Below are 18,125 nucleotides of genomic sequence, written 5' to 3'. Positions count from 1 at the left end.
ATTCCTAATGTGCCTCTGAAAACCGGGCTGTGGCGAAGCCTTGATGCAGAATAATAATGCCCTAATTGGTGATTGTGTACATGTTTCTGCACATCTGTTCAAGAAGGACAAGGTGTGTTTCCCACCCCCACAAACCTACACAGATCTAACTTATAAAAGATTGAACCCTGGAGAATCACAGCTGTGAACAAGTCGCTGTGACATTTGTTTAAAGGAATGTGGAACTTTTCTCAGGCAGAAAAAAATGGTTTTTCATTCTTATCTGGGCAACATGCACACTCTGTCCTCTCTAGGCATTGCCAGTGTTTAGGACCCGTTCCAGAAGTATATGAAGCAGGGCTGGTGGGGGTGTATGGCTATTAAAAGAGATGGAGAGGCGAACTTCTTACAGGAGCAATGTGACAGCTGCCGCCACCTCCCTCTGCTTTCCAAGGCTTTAAGGCATTTTCTCCTTGCCAGCTCTCTGGCAAAAAATGTCTTTAGACAGCAGAGTGTACGGAGGTCAGGTCACTCCCTTCCCCATGCACTCCTTTAGTGTAGAAAGCTACCCTCCCACCAACTCTTCCTATCCATATATTTAATAAACAGATACACATCTGGTCTGCCCTTTAGCAAGTTATACTGGTAGTGCAGTGGCAAATTCAGAAGGGCAGTGTCGCTTCATGACAGACCCTTCTAAGACAACAGTATAACCCTACAATTATGCAATAATAATATTTAGAGATGCATTGCAACTCCACACACTGCCCTTCACGCGGGCAAACGATTTGGCGCTCCAATGTCTTCTTTCGGCACAACGTGAGTTCTGTTTTCCTTGAGGTTTGACTGCACACAACAGAACGTGCACATCATTCTGTATAAACTGGAGCACCTTATGTTTTCGGTGTCCCTAAATGCTTCGCTTTGGAGCATACAGAGTAACTCTTCCTTGGTGTTCTCCCTTCTCCAGAATGACCCTAAGAGCCACTCCTCAATGGCTGACTCCCCTCCTTTTACTTTCCTCCTTTCACTCTAAGTGAGAAGGCTTCTTAGCAGTGGGTAAAAAGTCTCCCTTTCCCTGCTGACTGGGTGGCTCTAAGTTGCTGGAGACAGGGAGGTTGCTGGGACCCCGCTGCAGAAATATTAACAGGGCTTCAATTCCTCAGACGCCTCTGAGCTACACAAGCTTTCAGTAAAGACACTTGTTGAGTTTAGCTTTAAAGTAAACTTATTGCCTTCTTTGCAAAACTCCCAACAGCTTAGTACACTTGGGTGATGCTATTCCAAGTTGCTCAGTTCCCAAGCTCCATCACATCACCAAAACCACAGCTTTTTGGAGGGCACTATGGGTGATTTGAGCTTGGATATTGTGAAATGTTGGTCTTTTGTGTTCTGTTGTGCTGATCTGGGGTATTAGAGGAAGTAAGGAAACTGAAATTTTGCATTGGCTGGGTACATTGATGGCACAGATGACTCTCTTAGTTTTGTTTAGATGGAAACTTCCCTCTTGGGGTGAATGTTGTTGTTGTTGTTGTTGTTGTTGTAAATGTCTCTTGCAGCCTTCCTCCCAAAGGTGCACAGAGTAACAAAGAGCAAAGCAGTAAAACAATATAATTTGAAATAAAATATAAACATATTTCAAAGACTAAAAGCTCTAAACATTTAAAAACAATAAGAATAGTCACTTGGGAGGTGAGGGGCAGGATTTCAGAAAAAGGTAAACCTTTTATTGTGTGCTTTGTCCCTCTTCTATGATTCTTACTCCTTTTCTTTATTTCTTTTTCTATGCATGTTAATTGCTTTCAGGTTAATTGCTTTGGCCTTTCCAGCTCAGAAGGTCTTGGTTTCTCTTTGAGAAGCTTGGAACTGCGAGCCAGGAAGGGAAAACACAACAGTGTACGGAAGCGAAAGTTTATAGGGTTTTACATTGTTATTCATAAGAGCGTGGTTATAGGAATAGGAAATGAATAATCCACATAGCTTTCCCCCCCTGCCCCAAAATAGCTGAGTGACTCAGCATTCTTTCATAGTCAAGTTTAATTCAGGTCTATTTGAGATAAAGTAATGGAACCGAGTGTATCGGTCAATCCATTCAAAGGAAAAACATGAGAATAGTGACGTTTCCTATTGTTTTTAATTCATTGTGAGCCCAACACCTGTCGGTGACGACCCCTGGGCCTCGTTCTGCAGCTGTGAATCCCGTGCTTTCCAGAAAATCCAGGCTGAGGGGAATACTGTTACGGCGCCATGACAATGTTGTGCTATCTGTCTACCCACCCGCTCTTAGGTATGCCTTCAGCAGTGATGAGTCAGAACTGGCTGTAAATTACAGAGCAAAGAAGTCCTATGGCCGCAGAGCTGTTGAACTGACACGTAAGTTTTAGATGTGTCACTACAGCTGCTTAATGTTTTGTTTCTTTATTTTTTAAAAAAAACAATACAGTGGTACCTCGGTTTACATACACGTCAGGTTACATAAGCTTCAGGTTACAGACTCCGCTAACCCAGAAATATTACCTCGGGTTAAGAACTTTGCTTGAGGATGAGAACAGAAATTGTGCTCTGGTGGCGCGGCGGCAGGAGGAGGCCCCATTAGCTAAAGTGGTGCTTCAGGTTAAGAACAGTTTCAGGTTAAGAACGGACCTCCGGAACGCATTAAGTACTTAACCCGAGGTACCACTGTAATGCATTTGGTGGATCAAAATGATTTATCTGAGGCCGCCGTCTGGGTGCCCCCCCCAAGGTATAGGCACAGAGGGTGGCAATGATAGACAGGGACTTTTCAGTGGTGGCTCCTCACTTGTGGAGGACCCCTAGAGAGATCCCCTCCCACCAGCACCATCATTAGTTTCCTTTTGTTGTCAGGTAAAACGTATGTCTTTACCCAGGCGTTTGGCGGTTGATGGTGCTTATTGATGGAGATATACATTGCTGCTGCCTGCCTTATGGGTGTTTTGTATGGATTTTATCTACGTTATGCTAGATGCTCTTAAAGTTTTGTAAGTCACTTGCTGATACTCTTCTTTTCCTTTTTTTGGTAAGGAAGCGAAAATCCCCCTTCAAGGATCTAGATTATTCTAGATCAGTCACTAGATTATTCACCCCTGCTCTGAAGTAGAATAGTCAAGGAAAAGCTGTTCTACGTAACTTTGCAGCTTGGTGTTGAGCAAGCTAAAGTTAAAGCAGGGGTCAGCAAACTTTTTCAGCAGGGGGCCAGTCCACTGTCCCTCAGACCTTGTGGGGAGCCGGACTATATTTTTTTTTGGGGGGGGGGGTGGTGAACGAATTCCTATGCCCCACAAATAACCCAGAGATGCATTTTAAATAAAAGGACACATTCTACTCATGTAAAAACACGCTGATTCCCGGACCGTCCGTTGGCTGGATTTAGGAGGTGATTGGGCCGGATCCGGGCCCCGGGCCTTAGTTTGCCTACCCATGAGTTAAAGCATAGAAGAGGCCACCCGCTTCCTTGGGTGCCAGTAGGTGTCCTCTGGTTGTCTTAGGCTTTAGAATAAAAATGCATGCCATCTTGTTTTCCCCAACTCATCAGAAGGCCTCTCTTGCAGTGGGGAGCCTTGGTGTGAGCGAAGAGCTACAGGAGAAACTCCAGGATGTTGTGATTGTTAGGACCAACCTGGCTCTGGGGAAGATCTTGGGAGAAGGTAAGAATGGCAAACCCTAAGTGAGTCCTTCTGCTCTCCAGACTGGCAGGAGAAAACTCCTGCTTGCCCTCTGCTGGGCAAGGTGAAATCTAGCTCCCTTAACATCTACAAGACCAGACTTGCTCCCTGGGAAAACATCAAAGGGTTGAAGCACACTTAACTTACAGGAAAGGCTATTAATAATAATAATAATAATAATAATAATAATAATAATAATAATAATAATAAATTAATTATCATTATCTTCATTTCATTATTTCATTTCATTTCATTATTTCTTTTTTTTTAAAAAAAGTTTTTATTTGTACTTTTCAAGTTTATACATTTCAGTAGTTTTACAATCCATTTAATATTTCAAAGTTTGACATCCTTCTTTCCTCCTCTTTCTGCGGTTCCTTAAATTTATTTTTTAATATCTTCCGCATATCCAAATTCATTTAATCTCCTCATTTAATTATCTACTTTAAATATATACTGTTGTGAAACTGCAGGTTATTACAATAATCCTGCCAATGTTTTTTATCTGTTTGCAATTTATCTGTAAATTTTCAATAAACCATTTCCATTCTTTCATTAAAAGTTTGTTATCTTGATTTCTTATTCTTCCGGTAGGTTTCTGCATATTTCTGCCATTTCTGCATATTCCATAAGTTTTTGTTTCCATTCTTCCTTTGCTGGGACTTCTGCTTCTTTCCACTTTTTTCATTTTTTTTCATTTCTGTACCGCTTTATATTTTTAATTTTAAAATCTCAAAGCGGTGTGCAACGTATACTTAAAACTTCAAATAAAACCATCCAGAATGAAACATTACTTAAGAGAGCCCAATAAAGCTAATGACTGATTTCTAAGTGCTGGACAGATATAAATGCAAGGTGTTTTTTCCCCTTCTTCATTTAGGGGAGTTTGGATCAGTCATGGAAGGGAATCTCAGCAATCCTGATGGAACTACCCAGAAAGTAGCTGTGAAAACTATGAAGTGTAAGTACCAGCTGATCTGGTAGGCCTAGAGCTGTTTTGGTTTTTTTATAAGAAACATTCAGATGCCCCTAGGTGTGTTGCAAGCAGGGCTGGATTTAGGTTTGATGAGGTCCTAAGCTACTGAAGGTAATGGGGCCCTTTATATGTCCAGCTGTCCTTTGTCAACAAGAAATTGTTGCTGTTTTCTGTGTTGAATATGTTGTTGTTGTTGTTGTTTAGTCATTTAGTCGTGTCCAACTCTTTGTGAACTCATGGACCAGAGCACGCCAGGCGCTCCTGTCTTCCACTGCCTCCCGCAGTTTAGTCAGACTCATGTTTGTAGCCTCGAGAACACCGTCCACCCATCTCGTCCTCTGTCGTTCCCTTCTCCTTGTGCCTTCCATCTTTCCCAACATTAGGGTCTTTTCCAGGGAGTCTTCTCTTCTCATGAGGTGGCCAAAGTATTGTAGCCTCAGCTTCAGGATCTGGATAGGTTTGATCTTCTTGCAGTCCATGGGACTCTCAAGAGTCTCCTCCAGCACCATAATTCAAAAGCATCAATTCTTCGGCGATCAAATTTATGGGCCTAATAGGTATCTAAAGCCATTTGCACATAACAAAATATGTATTTTATCAAAGTAATTGTTGAACTGAAATACAATTAAGAAGAAGTATATTAATAGTGAAATACAGGCAGGGCCTATTACTTACATCACAGGAGCCTACACAACACAAAACACTGTTGCTGTATGTAGGTTTTATTTTATTTGTTTTTTATCTTATATTTTGGGAATGTACATCCAGGTTTTTTTCCTTTAATTTTTTTTGGGGGGCCCAAGAGAGTGGAGCCCTAAGCTATAGCTTGTTTAGCTTATACATAAATCTGGCAACGGTTGCGAGGGAGTTTTTACAATACTGTGGAGCTCCTCTACAAAAGAAAATGATAGAAAATCCTTCTAGATTTAGAAGTCCAGCAAGTACTTCTTGGCCTACATATCTCAGCACAGAAGACATAACACTGGGTAAAATTATTACAAGCCGTAATCTAAAAGCAAAGTTTTCTTCTCTGTGTGCGTGTTCCCAAGACGTGTAAAGTTACAGCGCAGAAAATGCGTTAGGAAAAGCTGCTTGGATAGAAAAGAGATGAAGCTGAAATGGAGGCCAGAGCACAAAGGACATTGTCTTTGTTCCCCAACATCCCAGAAACCTTTTCCTGCACACACGGATTGGTTCCTTTTAAACCTCCCCCTTGCTCACAACTAAACTGTATTGGTACACAGAAGGTGATGAGATGAACACTTGGCAGAAACAGTTTTCCATTGTTCTTAGGGCGTCTTGTGAAGGTCACTCACAGCTGCGAACAAATTGTGTATCTTTTCCACCCTGGTACATGGTTTCAGCTTGACTAAAGCCTTGCCAAGCCTTCTGTTCCCATGTTCCAGCATGGGATACAGGCAGACAAAAACATTTCTGCCTTTAGGACAGGCCATTGGACCTGCTTAAACTGTGAACCAGAGTTCTCTTGATGAAAGTTTGCTTCCCTCCCAACCCCTCAATTCCTGGTGTGATTGCCTCCATCAAATACACATACATGCCCTCAAAAATGAGCTCTGCTTTGAGAATGGGGGCTCAGAGAGTTACTAGAAAACTGGGCTTTTCCTGCCCTAGAGTTTTTGGAACAATGGGGATGGCTAGGGCTGAGGGCAAATCTCTCTTCCATTCTGATACTTCCTCCAAATCAATTGTCCTCATTCCCCCAAAAGAAGGAGAGTTGGAACCTGAGGTAGTCACACATTTCTGGTTTTGGGAATCCAAAATCATAGAATAAATTTGCAACAGAATCTGATTATATTGGTGTTATCTTAAATATATATATAATCCTGTAAGGATCAAAGTTAGAGTTTTGCTGCTTGGGAGATCTTGATCCCTATTTAGCCACAGAGTGAAAGGGTTGCTTTCTGAACACAGAAAATCTATCTTGAAATATTCAGCTAAACTATCTAGTTGTGCCAAAAAAATGTTGCTTAGGTAACAACTCTGGTCTGGATATATGGTGACCTTTCAATAAACTCAAAGTGTGTGTGAGGGGGAGTCTGTTTTGTAATTTCCAGCCAGGAAGCCTCTTCCTTTCATAGTTAAACTGGCAAATGCTGGAAAAAAATGTATATATTAGGGCAATGCCTTGCTTTTGCCCTCTGTTGTTCACTGTGAAATCCTTTGGCCATATAAAATAAATTTAACGGACTAACTGCCACAGGCAAAGGAATATTTACATTTAAAAAAAATGGGGAAGGGGGTATTACCCTTTGTAATAAGCATTTCCCCCCTTTTCTTGCCATTTTTCAGTGGACAGTTTTTCCCAGCGAGAAATCGAAGAGTTCCTCAGAGAAGCAGCTTGCATGAAAGACTTCGATCATCCAAATGTCATCAAACTTCTGGGTGGGTCAACCAACAAGTGGCAGTTGTCAGGGACAAGATTTTATTCGTAGCATAAGGCCGGGGTGTGGGTGGGTTTCACTGTCTCTGCGGAGGCCTAAGTAGTGGCTATTTTGTCTGATAAATCAGGGTTGGGGAACATCTAGCCTGCAAACCAATCTGGCTGGGGTGAGGAGGGATGCTCAGTTTGGTCCACCGGGCCGTTTTCCCTGAACCATGCTCAGGATTTAATCTCCGCTCATAATATGATGAGCAGAGATTAAAGCCCCTTGCCTTCTCCCTTAAGCAGGTGGAGACCAGGAGATTTGAAGCGGAGCCCTCCACTCCCCATTTTTTTGAGATAGATGCCTTGGGATCCTTGGGATGAAATTCTGCTGGACCAATCCCCCATTCAAGTTTTCCAGCAGACATTTGTTGAATGAAAGCGCTGTGCTGATTTTATTTCCATCCCTTCTAGGTGTGTGTATAGAACCAAGTTCTCAGCACGTCCCCAAACCCATGGTGATTCTCCCGTTCATGAAATATGGAGATTTGCATAGCTTCCTCCTTCGCTCAAGGCTTGGAATGGGTCCACAGGTAATCAATTATTTGGGAGAGAATTGCCTTGTTGGTAGGACAGAAGACTGGGAGTCTGTCTAGAAATGTGATAATAGCTTGTATTGCTCATAGAATCACAGAACCGTAGAGTTGGAAGGAATAATAATATGTAATAATAATAATTTATTATTTATACCCTGCCCATCTGGCTGGGTTTCCCCAGCCACTCTGGGCGGCTTTCAACAGAATATTAAAATACAACAATCTGTTAAACATTAAAAGCTTCCCTAAACAGGGCTGCCTTCAGATGTGTTTTAAAAGTCTGGTAGTTGTTTTTCTCTTTGACACCTGGTGGGAGGGCGTTCCACAGGGCGGGTGCCACTACCGAGAAGGCCCTCTGCCTGGTTCCCTGTAACTTGGCTTCTCACAGTGAGGAAACTGCCAGAAGGCCCTTGGCACTGGACCTCAGTGTCTGGGCAGAACAATGGGGGTGGAGACGCTCCTTCGGGTATACTGGACCGAGGCCATTTAGGGCTTTAAAGGTCAGCACCAACACTTTGGATTGTGCTCAGAAACGTACTGGGAGCCAGTGTAGGAACTCCAAAGGTCATCTAGTGTAACCCCCTGCAATTCAGGAATCTCAACTAAAGCATCCATGACAGATGGCCATCCAGCCTCCGCTTAAAAACCTCCAAGGAAGGAGAGTCCAGCCACCTCCCGAGCAAAGGTTGTACTGCTTGTATTGCGAGAGAGAGCAAAACCCCTGCTTCCTCCTCCTAAGAAATGAGGAGGTCCTCATCTGGCAACACTGCCCAGTGTAGGAAAACATTTAGAGGCTTGATCTGAATCCTGCTATGCCATTTCAGTGTATTTTTAGTATTGCTTTCCTGCAGCTGAGAAAACAAAACAAAAGGCATGCTGTGCCACGCAGAAAGCAAAACTGTTTTAAGGAGGAAAAAAAAATACAAGTTGTCTGTGGTTCCAGGTGGGGGTGAACAAATGAAGATCTTTAAGAGATATGCAGTGCAAACCTATGTAATAATAATAATAATAATAATAATAATAATAATAATAATAATAATTTTTATTTATACTCCACCCTCCCCAGCCAAGGCTGGGCTCAGGGCAGCTAACAAGCAATAATAAAAACAAGTTGAATGAATACAACTTAAAAACAAGATTAAAATATTGAAACATTAAAATATTAAAATGCAGCCTCATCACAGGAGGAGAAAGGAAAAAGAAAAAAGAAAGAGGGTGAGAGAATCAAATTGGCTCCAAGCCAAAGGCCAGGCAGAACAACTGTGTCTTACAGGCCCTGCGGAAAGAAATCAGATCCTGCAGGGCCCTGGTCTCATGAGGGAGAGCGTTCCACCGAGCCGGAGCCAGTGTTGAAAAGGCCCTGGCTCTGGTTGAAGCTAATCTAACTTCCTTAGGGCCCTGGACCTCTAGAGTGTTGCCATTTATGGACCTTGAGGCATACCGGGAGAGGCGGTCCCGTAGGTACGAGGATCCTAGGCCGTGAAGGGCTTTAAAGGCCAAAACTTTAAAGTTCCACTGTGTTCTGTGCAGCTTATCTCCAGGAAAGTTTCCGCAGGCTGCTATTCTGAATCCCGTTAGCCACCTGCCCGTAGTCACCAGCACAGGAGCTTAAGGCACAGCCACACAAGAATAACATCTCCTATAAAGCAATCTTCCCCATCCTTGGGTCCCCGGATATTGTTGGACTACAACTCCCATCATCCCTGACCATTAGCCATGCTGACTTAAGGACGATGGCTGTTGTAGTCCAACAATATCTGGGGCCCTAAGGGTGGAGAAGGCTTTATCAAGGGCTCCATCAAAGGTTCAGCGGCCAAATTCAATAACTGGAGGGATACCGTTTGGCAAGAGAGGTTCATGGAAGCATCAGTGTGGGGGACAGTGGAGGATAAAGGTAGACTGGCCCATGAACCTCTTCTCACCTCTCACAATTGCGTTGGATGGATAAAGGGATGTTCCACTCTGGAACTTTAAGCGAACAGGTACTTTCGCCAGGCAGAATGAGTATTCAGATCAGTTTGCTTTGTCCCTTGGTTTGGAACTGGCTGGGACTTCATTCTTGTTGTGTGCATCTGCTGAGCTACTGATTCCTGACCTTTGAGTGTTGCCTACTTATGTCGCACTTGGCGAGATATAAAGGCCACAATCTTGCCAGACAGAAGGAAATCTGATGTCTGTTCAAAACCCCACTGATGCTAAAGTCCAGTTGCAAGAAATATGACAGCTTTCTGGAGGATTGTTCCTGTAAGTGACCAGGCTGTGTTCTTCCTTGTTAGTGTCAAAAACGGATGGACTCTTATCCTTGTACTGGAACAGTAGAGAAAGGCTTTAATTGTTCTGGAGACAAGGACTCTGGAAGAGATGGCTGTCCTACGTTTTGTGGAGAAAGCAGTTCCGTTGTTTTCACAAAGGAGTCCTATTGAAACAGGACAACGCACTGAAGGGCCTTTCAGTGGAAAGCAAATCGTCACAATAGCCGACGATGCTCTTTTTTGTGATAAACGAATAGCTTAATTTGATTTCTCACATTTATTTCACTAAAGCAAATATGGGGGGGGGGGGAAGGAACCCTGCTATAAACAAATGATGATTCTGTCCAGCGGCTGTAAACAAAGGAGTTGTTCATAACTAAGCGTATGAATCTGCGTGAGCTGCAAACAAGTGGAAAATTAAATGATGTCTTTGCATGTAATTGGGAATAGTCAAAGAGAGCTTTATCCTGCCTGCCGTTGTGCTGGAATGGAAAATGGGGGCCACATTTCTCCCTCTTCTAAAAGGAGCAGGATGAATTTCATTTTATCATTTACTAGAGCCCAGCTCTGAAGGAGCACGTACGTTCACTAAAGGGTCAGTGAGGAGCTGGCTGAGATACAGTGTGGTGTAGCGGTTAGAGCATCAAACTAAGACCTGGGGGAGGAGGGTTCTAGTCCCTGCTCAGCCTCAAAGCTCACCAGCTGACCTTGGCTGGTCACTGTTCCTCAGCTTAACCTCACAGGGTTGTTGTGAAAATAAAAAGGGGACACTAAGAACCATGTACGCCACCTCGAGCACCTTGGAGAAAAGGTGGAATATAAATGGAATATATAGATAAGTACCTGATAGATTGATAGGTAAGGAATTAAGAAAATTCATGCTAGCCAGGGCTGATAGAAATTGGAATCCAGGAACATTTGGAGGGGCACCCTTGTCCTAGGAAATGCTTAGGGAAATGTGTTTTGGTTGCTCTTGAATGGGTTTTCTTTTATCCTTGTAAACAACCTTAAATCTTTGATTAAAAATGGAGGTTTGTTAATTTTCATTACAGTGGTACCTCTGGATGCGAACAGGATCTGTTCCGGAGCCCCGTTCGCATCCTGAAGTGAACGCAACCCGCGTCTGCGCGGGTCGCGATCCGCTGTTTCCGCGCATGCGCGTTATGTCATTTTGAGCGTCTGCGCATGCGCGAGCGGTGAAATCCGGAAGTAACGCGCTCCGTTACTTCCGGGTCGCTGCGGAGCGCAACCCAAAAATGCTTAACCTGAAGCTACTTCAACCCGAGGTATGACTGTGTTGTTGTTGTTGTTGCTGCTTGTTAACAATACGTTGAATTCATTACGATTTTTCATCTCTCCTCCTCTTTCCCAGTATGTACCACTGCAGACCTTGTTGAAGTTTATGATCCATATTGCTCTAGGAATGGAATACCTCAGCAACAGGCATTTCCTCCACAGAGACCTGGCTGCTCGAAACTGCATGTGAGTTTCTACGTTCCTTCCTTCGACTCTTAATAAAACAGTCCAGCTTCAGTCTTCTTTCTGGGTTTTGCCGCTCCAGAAAGAGGAATGAAAAGTGCATGTTAATCTTGCTGTGAATCTGCAAGTTTGAGTAAAAGTCAAGCAGAAACTACTTTATTTCTGAATTTTGGAACATCTTTTTAGGAGCAGATTCAGAATAATCATGCTGGAACTTCAGTCTGCAGTTGCGGGGAGCGTTCAGATTTGAATGCTCTATCGGAGGCAAAAAGGCTCCCTGCATTTAGAAAACTTGCACATTAAAGAGGAATCCTTCTCCCAAGTTTGCAAATTTTCTGTGGCCTGGCCTAGATTAACCAGTTACAGAGCCCAGATCTGAGAATCTGGGTTGCCACCGAACTGGTGAAAAGTGATGGTGGGAAGTGGTCTCCGCTTCCTAAACTATTTCCATTCAAGCTGGTCATGTGACTTTAAGAACTGGTGCCAGAGTTTGCTTGTTTTCCTCTCCTTTCTGTATCCCTGTTTGCTTTGGTGTAATTTATTTTAGACTGTAAGCCTGCAGGCATGGACTGTCTCTGATCTTATGCAAGCCTCTCTCAGAGCCTTTTTGGCTGAACTGCAAGGAAGAAATCCTTCAAATAAAAGAATATGCCCAAAATGTGCCAGAATCTGGATCAGGTCTAGCCCAGGTTTTCCTAGCTTTTCAGACTGCTGCCTAGCAATTCGTTGAGCGATAAAAGATCCTAGCAGGCCTCACCCAACAATTGCAGCTTGTTTGGGGCTTAAAAGGGGGGGAAAAACTTTTATTTTCTGCAGCTCCTGGATCCAGAACAGGCATAGGCAAACTCGGCCCTCCAGATGTTTTGGGACTACAACTCCCATCATCCCTGACCACTGGTCCTGTTAGCTAGGGATGATGGGAGTTGTAGTCCCAAAACATCTGGAGGGCCAAGTTTGCCTGTGCCTGATCCAGAACATATTTATCTGTGGACCTGTGCAATTTATTTTATTTTGTTTTCTCCAATTTGTAGATAGCCTTTGACTGTGTAAATGTGATCTCAGGGTGGTTTTCGTTGATGCACAAAATGCAATCGTACATAAAATATAAATTAAGAACATACCAATTAAAAAAGGCAAACAATGGAGCAACAGCATGAGAATAATAAATGGGTAGATTGATGGGAATCGTGGCAGGAGACCTCCCATCAGTGCAAATTATTATTTTGGAAGTGTTTGTGAGTCATTTAAAAGGTGCATCCAAGCTATAAAATTAAAGGCCTAATTTAACCCTCAAGGGCTTTCCCAGGGGTTGTGGTTTTGTGAGAATGCTGGGAACTGTCTTATTAGAAATCCCTAATCCCTTAATAGATCTTCATTTTCCCAGGGGTTCCTTGTGGGAAGGACCACATGGGTTTCAAAGCTACATCGTTGCCATGCCTTTTGTCTTTTCCAGAAGCCTGCACATAATATTACATATTTCAGTTGCCTTTGTCCTTTTCACATGAATCTGTATTAATGCTACTTCATATTAATCAATGGGCAGGTTACGGGACGACATGACCGTGTGTGTGGCAGACTTTGGCTTATCCAAGAAGATTTACAGCGGCGATTATTACCGGCAGGGGCGCATCGCAAAGATGCCTGTGAAATGGATTGCGATAGAAAGTCTTGCCGACCGCGTCTACACGACAAAAAGCGACGTGGTACGTAATGGGAGGAACATTCAGTTTGGTTTGCATTTTAATGCACACCGATGTAATTCAGGCTTCCTGAAACATTCTGCAAAATGGAACACAGCGGTTCTTTGAAAGCTTCCCTTGTCTGAATTTTGCAATGCACGTCTCCACTCCTGTCACCCAAAGAAAGTATATATCAGGGGAATGTATGCATAAAAATGAATATATTGGTGGAAATAATATACACAAGTGTGGTTTATTTGGAGCAATTAGTTCCCAAAAGTGTATACAGTGGACGCTCGGGTTGCGAACATGATCCGTGCAGGAGGCATGTTCACAACCCATAGCGTTCGCAACCCACAGCGCCACTTCTGCGCACGCGCAGGTTGCGATTAGGCGCTTCTGCGCATGTGCAAAGCGCAGTTTAGTGTTTTTGCGCATGCGTGAGCGCCAAAACCTGAAAGTAACCCATTCCGGTACTTCCGGGTTCAGCACAGTGCGCAACCCAAAAACACACAAACAGAAGTATCTGTAACCCGAGGTATGACTGTAATAGGATAAATGCACCCTGAAATTCGCAAACTGGTGCGGAAAATGTAGCAAACTGAATACTATATGAGATTGGGGGAAACGAGAAATTCATGCAACATCTATCCATTCATTTGAACCGAAAAAGTAGCCCTTATATACTTGTGTCCATTTTGACGCTTGCCTGTGCACCTAGTTCTGATGCAGCAGAAGTGCATCTGATGAAGTTGACAATAATAAATAATAATAATAAATTTTATTTGTATCCCGCTCTCCCCAGCCAAAGCCAGGCTCAGAGCGGCTAACATCATATAAATAAGACAATATGCATAATACAATATGCAAATAAAACAACATTCAACATTCATTAAAATAATATAGAATAATATTAAATATCAGCATTTCAAAATTAAACAGAAATCCACTCAACAATTACAATAAGTAATTTCTAAACTCCAATCAATAAAACAACAGCAAACCACAGTGCACAACATAATACAATACAAAATAAGAAGACAATACCTACAACCTGCCCACCCCCCCAAATGTGAGCTTCACTGCATTTGTACCAAACGCAAATAGAATTTTCGAACAATGTATGAGGGAACAGAGCCCAATCCTAGCTTCCTTTGGGCATCAGTCTCACCGAGTTCAGTGAGATTTATTCCCAGGTCAGTGTGTTTAGGGTTGCACTTTAGGAGATAATCTTTCCCAAGGTATTCTGTAACGCCAACTAAATATATGTTTATCTCTGTGTTCCCTGCAGTGGGCTTTCGGTGTTACAATGTGGGAGATAGCGACCCGAGGGATGACTCCATACCCAGGAGTGCAGAACCATGAAATTTACGACTACCTCCTTCATGGGCACAGACTAAAGCAGCCAGAAGGCTGCTTAGATGAGTTGTAAGTATTTTATCTCACTGCAGTAATAACGCATAGGAAGCACTGTATATACTCGAGTATAAGCTGACCTGAATATAAGCCGAGGCACCTAATTTTACCACAAAAAACTGGGAAAGCTTATTGACTCGAGTATAAGCCGATTCACCACACCACAAACCTCCTGGTGGGCCGGAGCAGTGGCGTAGCGTGGGTTGTCAGCACCCGGGGCAAGGCAAGTAATTTGTGCCCCCTAACCCGTGGATTTGCACCCCCTAACCCTAACCCCCAGATGTTGCGCCCGGTGCGGCCGGCCCCCCCTGCAGCCCCACGCTATGCCACTGGGCCGGAGTGTGTGTGTATGTGCGCGCATGCACATGCGCACACGGCAGAGGGGGCTTCTCTCTCCTCCCCAGCCCCTGCCGTCCCCCTGCCTACCTAGGGTGGTGCCAAGGAGCAGAGGCTGGTGACGACAGTGGCGGAGGAAGAACAAGCAGCCCGAAAGGTCTGCTTTCAGGCTGCTCGTCCTCCGCTGCCGACCACGGCAAAGGCGGAGGAGGGGGAGGAAGGAGCAGCCCGAAGAAGAAGAAGAAGAAGAGTTTGGATTTGATATCCTGCTTTATCACTGCCCGAAGGAGTCTCAAAGCAGCTAACATTCTCCTTTTCCCTTCCTCCCCCACAACAAACACTCTGTGAAGTGAGTGAGGCTGAGAGACTTCAGAGAAGTGTGACTGGCCCAAGGTCACCCATCAGCTGCATGTGGAGGAGCAGGGAAGCGAACCCAGTTCACCAGATTATGAGTCTACTGCTCTTAACCACTACACCACACTGGCTCTCGAGTATAAGCCAAGGGGGGCTTTTTCAGCATAAAAAATGTCCTGGAAAAGTAGGCTTATACTTGAGTCCAGCATTGGTCCAGCATAGTATTGTTTGTGCTCACTCGCAGTGGCTCTCCAGGGTTATAGACAGGGGTCTGAACCACCCCTTCCTGGGGATTGAACCTGGGACCTTCTGCATTCAAAGCAGATGCTCCACCACTGAGCTACATATAGCCCTTCCCTGTAATTTGGCTGAGATTCTGCAGTAATGCAAAAGACAATGGTTTGCTCAAGACAATTGTCACTGCTGCAGTCTGCCAGCTGGGGAAGCTGGAAGCTCTGAGGTCTGTTTGTTTCTTCCTTGACCTTCTCCACCACTCCTGATTCCCAGCATTTTGAATGCTTTGTCTCCTGTATGTTTCTGAGTATTATGCGCCATACATATAAAGGTAAAAGGACCCATGACCATTAGGTTCATTCGTGACCGACTCTGGGGTTGTGGCGCTCATCTCGCTTTATTGGCCAAGGTAGCTGGCGTACAGCTTCCGGGTCATGTGGCCAGCATAGAATCATAGAATCATAGAGTTGGAAGAGGCCACAAGGGCCATCGAGTCCAACCCCCTGCCAAGCAGGAAACACCATCAGAGCACAGCATGACTAAGCTGTTTCTGGCGAACCAGAGCAGCGCATGGAAATGCTGTTTACTTTCCCGCCGGAGCGGTAGCTATTTATCTACTTGCACTTTGACGTGCTTTTGAACTGCTAGGTTGGCAGGAGCAAGGACCGAGCAACGGGAGCTCACCCCGTTGTGGGGATTCGAACCGCCGACCTTCTGATTGGCAAGTCCTAGGCTCTGTGGTTTAACCCACAGCGCCACCCGCGTCCCTACATATACATGGTATCATATCCCATTTTTGACCACTTGGTCCTCAAAATGCAACATTGGGGCATCGTTCTGCTATAGCTCCTCCTCCTTATGACATCTCCTTCTCCACTATGTTGGAGGATCCTCATGGTGAAGGGAAAGATAAGGAGTCTAATAAATAATAAAGAGAATTCCTCTCCAGTACACAAACAAGTAAAATTAAAAACCACGCCCAGAGCTATTTTATTTGCCTTCCACCTTCCTTCTTTCATGGAACTCAAAAGCAGCACACCTAGGACTCCCAATGTAGCACTGGCCTGGCCAAAAACACCTTAGCCTCAGCAGGTGGCTGCACCACCTCAGCTCAGACTCATGTCAACATCAGCAACCATAATTTATTACTGATTAGAGCAGAGTTTCCCAAACATGGGTCTCCAATTGGACTACGATTCCCAACATCCTTAAGCTAGCAAGACCAGTGGTCAGGGATGATGGGAACTGTAGTCCAAAAACAGCTGGAGACCCAAGTTTGGGAAACTCCGGATTAGAGAGAGAGCCTCCATTGTTCTCTCCACTCCAAAGCATTGTTCCCAAGGCACAGATGTATTTGCTTTTACTGCTGCTGTTCTGGTGAGACTCTATTGTATTTTTTTAATTGCTTTAAAAGTTGTAAGCCCCGGCAGGAAGAATTTTGGCCAATAAATCTCTAAAGCAAACAGAACGTGCTTCACTCCACCCTGTTCCTTTCTACCTCAGGTACGAAATAATGTACTCTTGTTGGAGGGCAGATCCCGCGGAGCGGCCCGTCTTCTCCGAACTCAAGCTTCACCTGGAGAAGCTGTCGGAAAGTTTGCCCGCCCTCAGCGAACCCGAGGACGTAATTTATATTAACACCAGCCTGATGGAGGACAGTGTGGAAGAGCTGACAGAAGACTCAGAGTTCCCCCGGATAGACACGGACCTTGACCCTAACCACATCATAGAGTCCTGTTCCCAAAAACCAGAGACCACTGTGGTCACCGTGGACGTCCATGACAGCAATGGGATGGGGGACAGATACATTTTGAGTGGGGCTAACGAAGATCACCTCAGCAGCATGAGGAGATCAGAAGACGAAGATACCCCTCTTCTGCAGCACATACCCTCACAGAACGGACTGCTATGGTCTCAGGCCAGCACCCTTCCTGTCGGCAGCACGTTAGCCGGTGAACTACTGTACGCGGACGACTCTTTGGAGGACTCTGAGATTCTGCTGTGAAAGAAGGAGCAGAAATGTTCTGAATGGACTTGTCTTGCCCTTGCCGTGCAAAGCCAGCCCTGTGTAGCAACCTCTCCAAGCCTTGTGTACAGCATGTGATTAATAGAATGTTCTATCTCTGTTTTGTATAATATGGTATCTTTATAGAGATTATATTTTAATAAACAACACCCCCATTAGGACGGTCTCTTTCATTTGCTCTTTTCACGGGGTTTTGGTCTCTCTCTCTCTCTCTCTCTCTCTCTCTCTCTCTCCCCCCCCCCCCCAAAAACCGTTCACTATGATATGGTTTTGCCTACAGATTGTCTTCTGGCTTCTTCCACAACTTCTGTATTATCCTCACCAAACATGGTGTTAACATATTAGGGTTGCCGTATTTTGAAGAGCAAAAAAGAGGACGCATTTGCTGACGTCTGCTTTTAACAAGGGATCGCTATGATGACTCTACCCATGAAAATGAAAAAGAGGATATATGGAAATCCTGTTTTCTTTTTAAATAGCAAGGAAAGGGCTGTACAGTGGTAACTTGGTTCTCAAACATAATCCGTTCTGGAAGTCCGTTTGACTTCTGAAATGTTCGAAAGCCAAGGCATGGCTTCTGATTGGTGCAGGCACCCCGGAAACAATAGCCGACAGCCACACCGGGCGTTCGGCTTCCAAAAAACGTTTGAAAACTGGAACACTTACTTCTGGGTTTTCGGCATTTGGGAACCAAGGCGTTTGAGTACCAAGGCACTTGAGTACCATGTGCCT

At 44.4% G+C, this 18,125-nt stretch overlaps 1 protein-coding gene across 4 annotated transcripts in view; it reads left to right on the top strand.

The window, feature by feature from the left end:
- The window catches only part of MERTK (MER proto-oncogene, tyrosine kinase), a 51,915-nt gene extending 34,364 nt beyond the window's left edge, over window positions 1-17,551 (top strand). For all 4 annotated transcript variants that reach the window (XM_083733152.1, XM_083733155.1, XM_083733153.1 and 1 more), the window contains exons 11-19: window positions 2,267-2,352; window positions 3,549-3,644; window positions 4,543-4,623; window positions 6,949-7,041; window positions 7,496-7,614; window positions 11,242-11,351; window positions 12,892-13,051; window positions 14,319-14,455; window positions 16,871-17,551. In XM_083733152.1, the coding sequence (XP_083589278.1) occupies window positions 2,267-2,352; window positions 3,549-3,644; window positions 4,543-4,623; window positions 6,949-7,041; window positions 7,496-7,614; window positions 11,242-11,351; window positions 12,892-13,051; window positions 14,319-14,455; window positions 16,871-17,372 (1,384 nt within the window). In that variant the 3' untranslated portion in view covers window positions 17,373-17,551. The remainder of the gene's footprint in view (window positions 1-2,266; window positions 2,353-3,548; window positions 3,645-4,542; window positions 4,624-6,948; window positions 7,042-7,495; window positions 7,615-11,241; window positions 11,352-12,891; window positions 13,052-14,318; window positions 14,456-16,870) is intronic.
- The last annotated feature ends 574 nt before the right edge of the window (window positions 17,552-18,125 follow it).

This window comes from Podarcis gaigeae, assembly GCF_964106915.1.
Source record: "Podarcis gaigeae genome assembly, chromosome: 3".
NCBI lineage: Eukaryota > Metazoa > Chordata > Lepidosauria > Squamata > Lacertidae > Podarcis > Podarcis gaigeae.
This window is presented reverse-complemented; position numbering and strand designations above follow the sequence as displayed.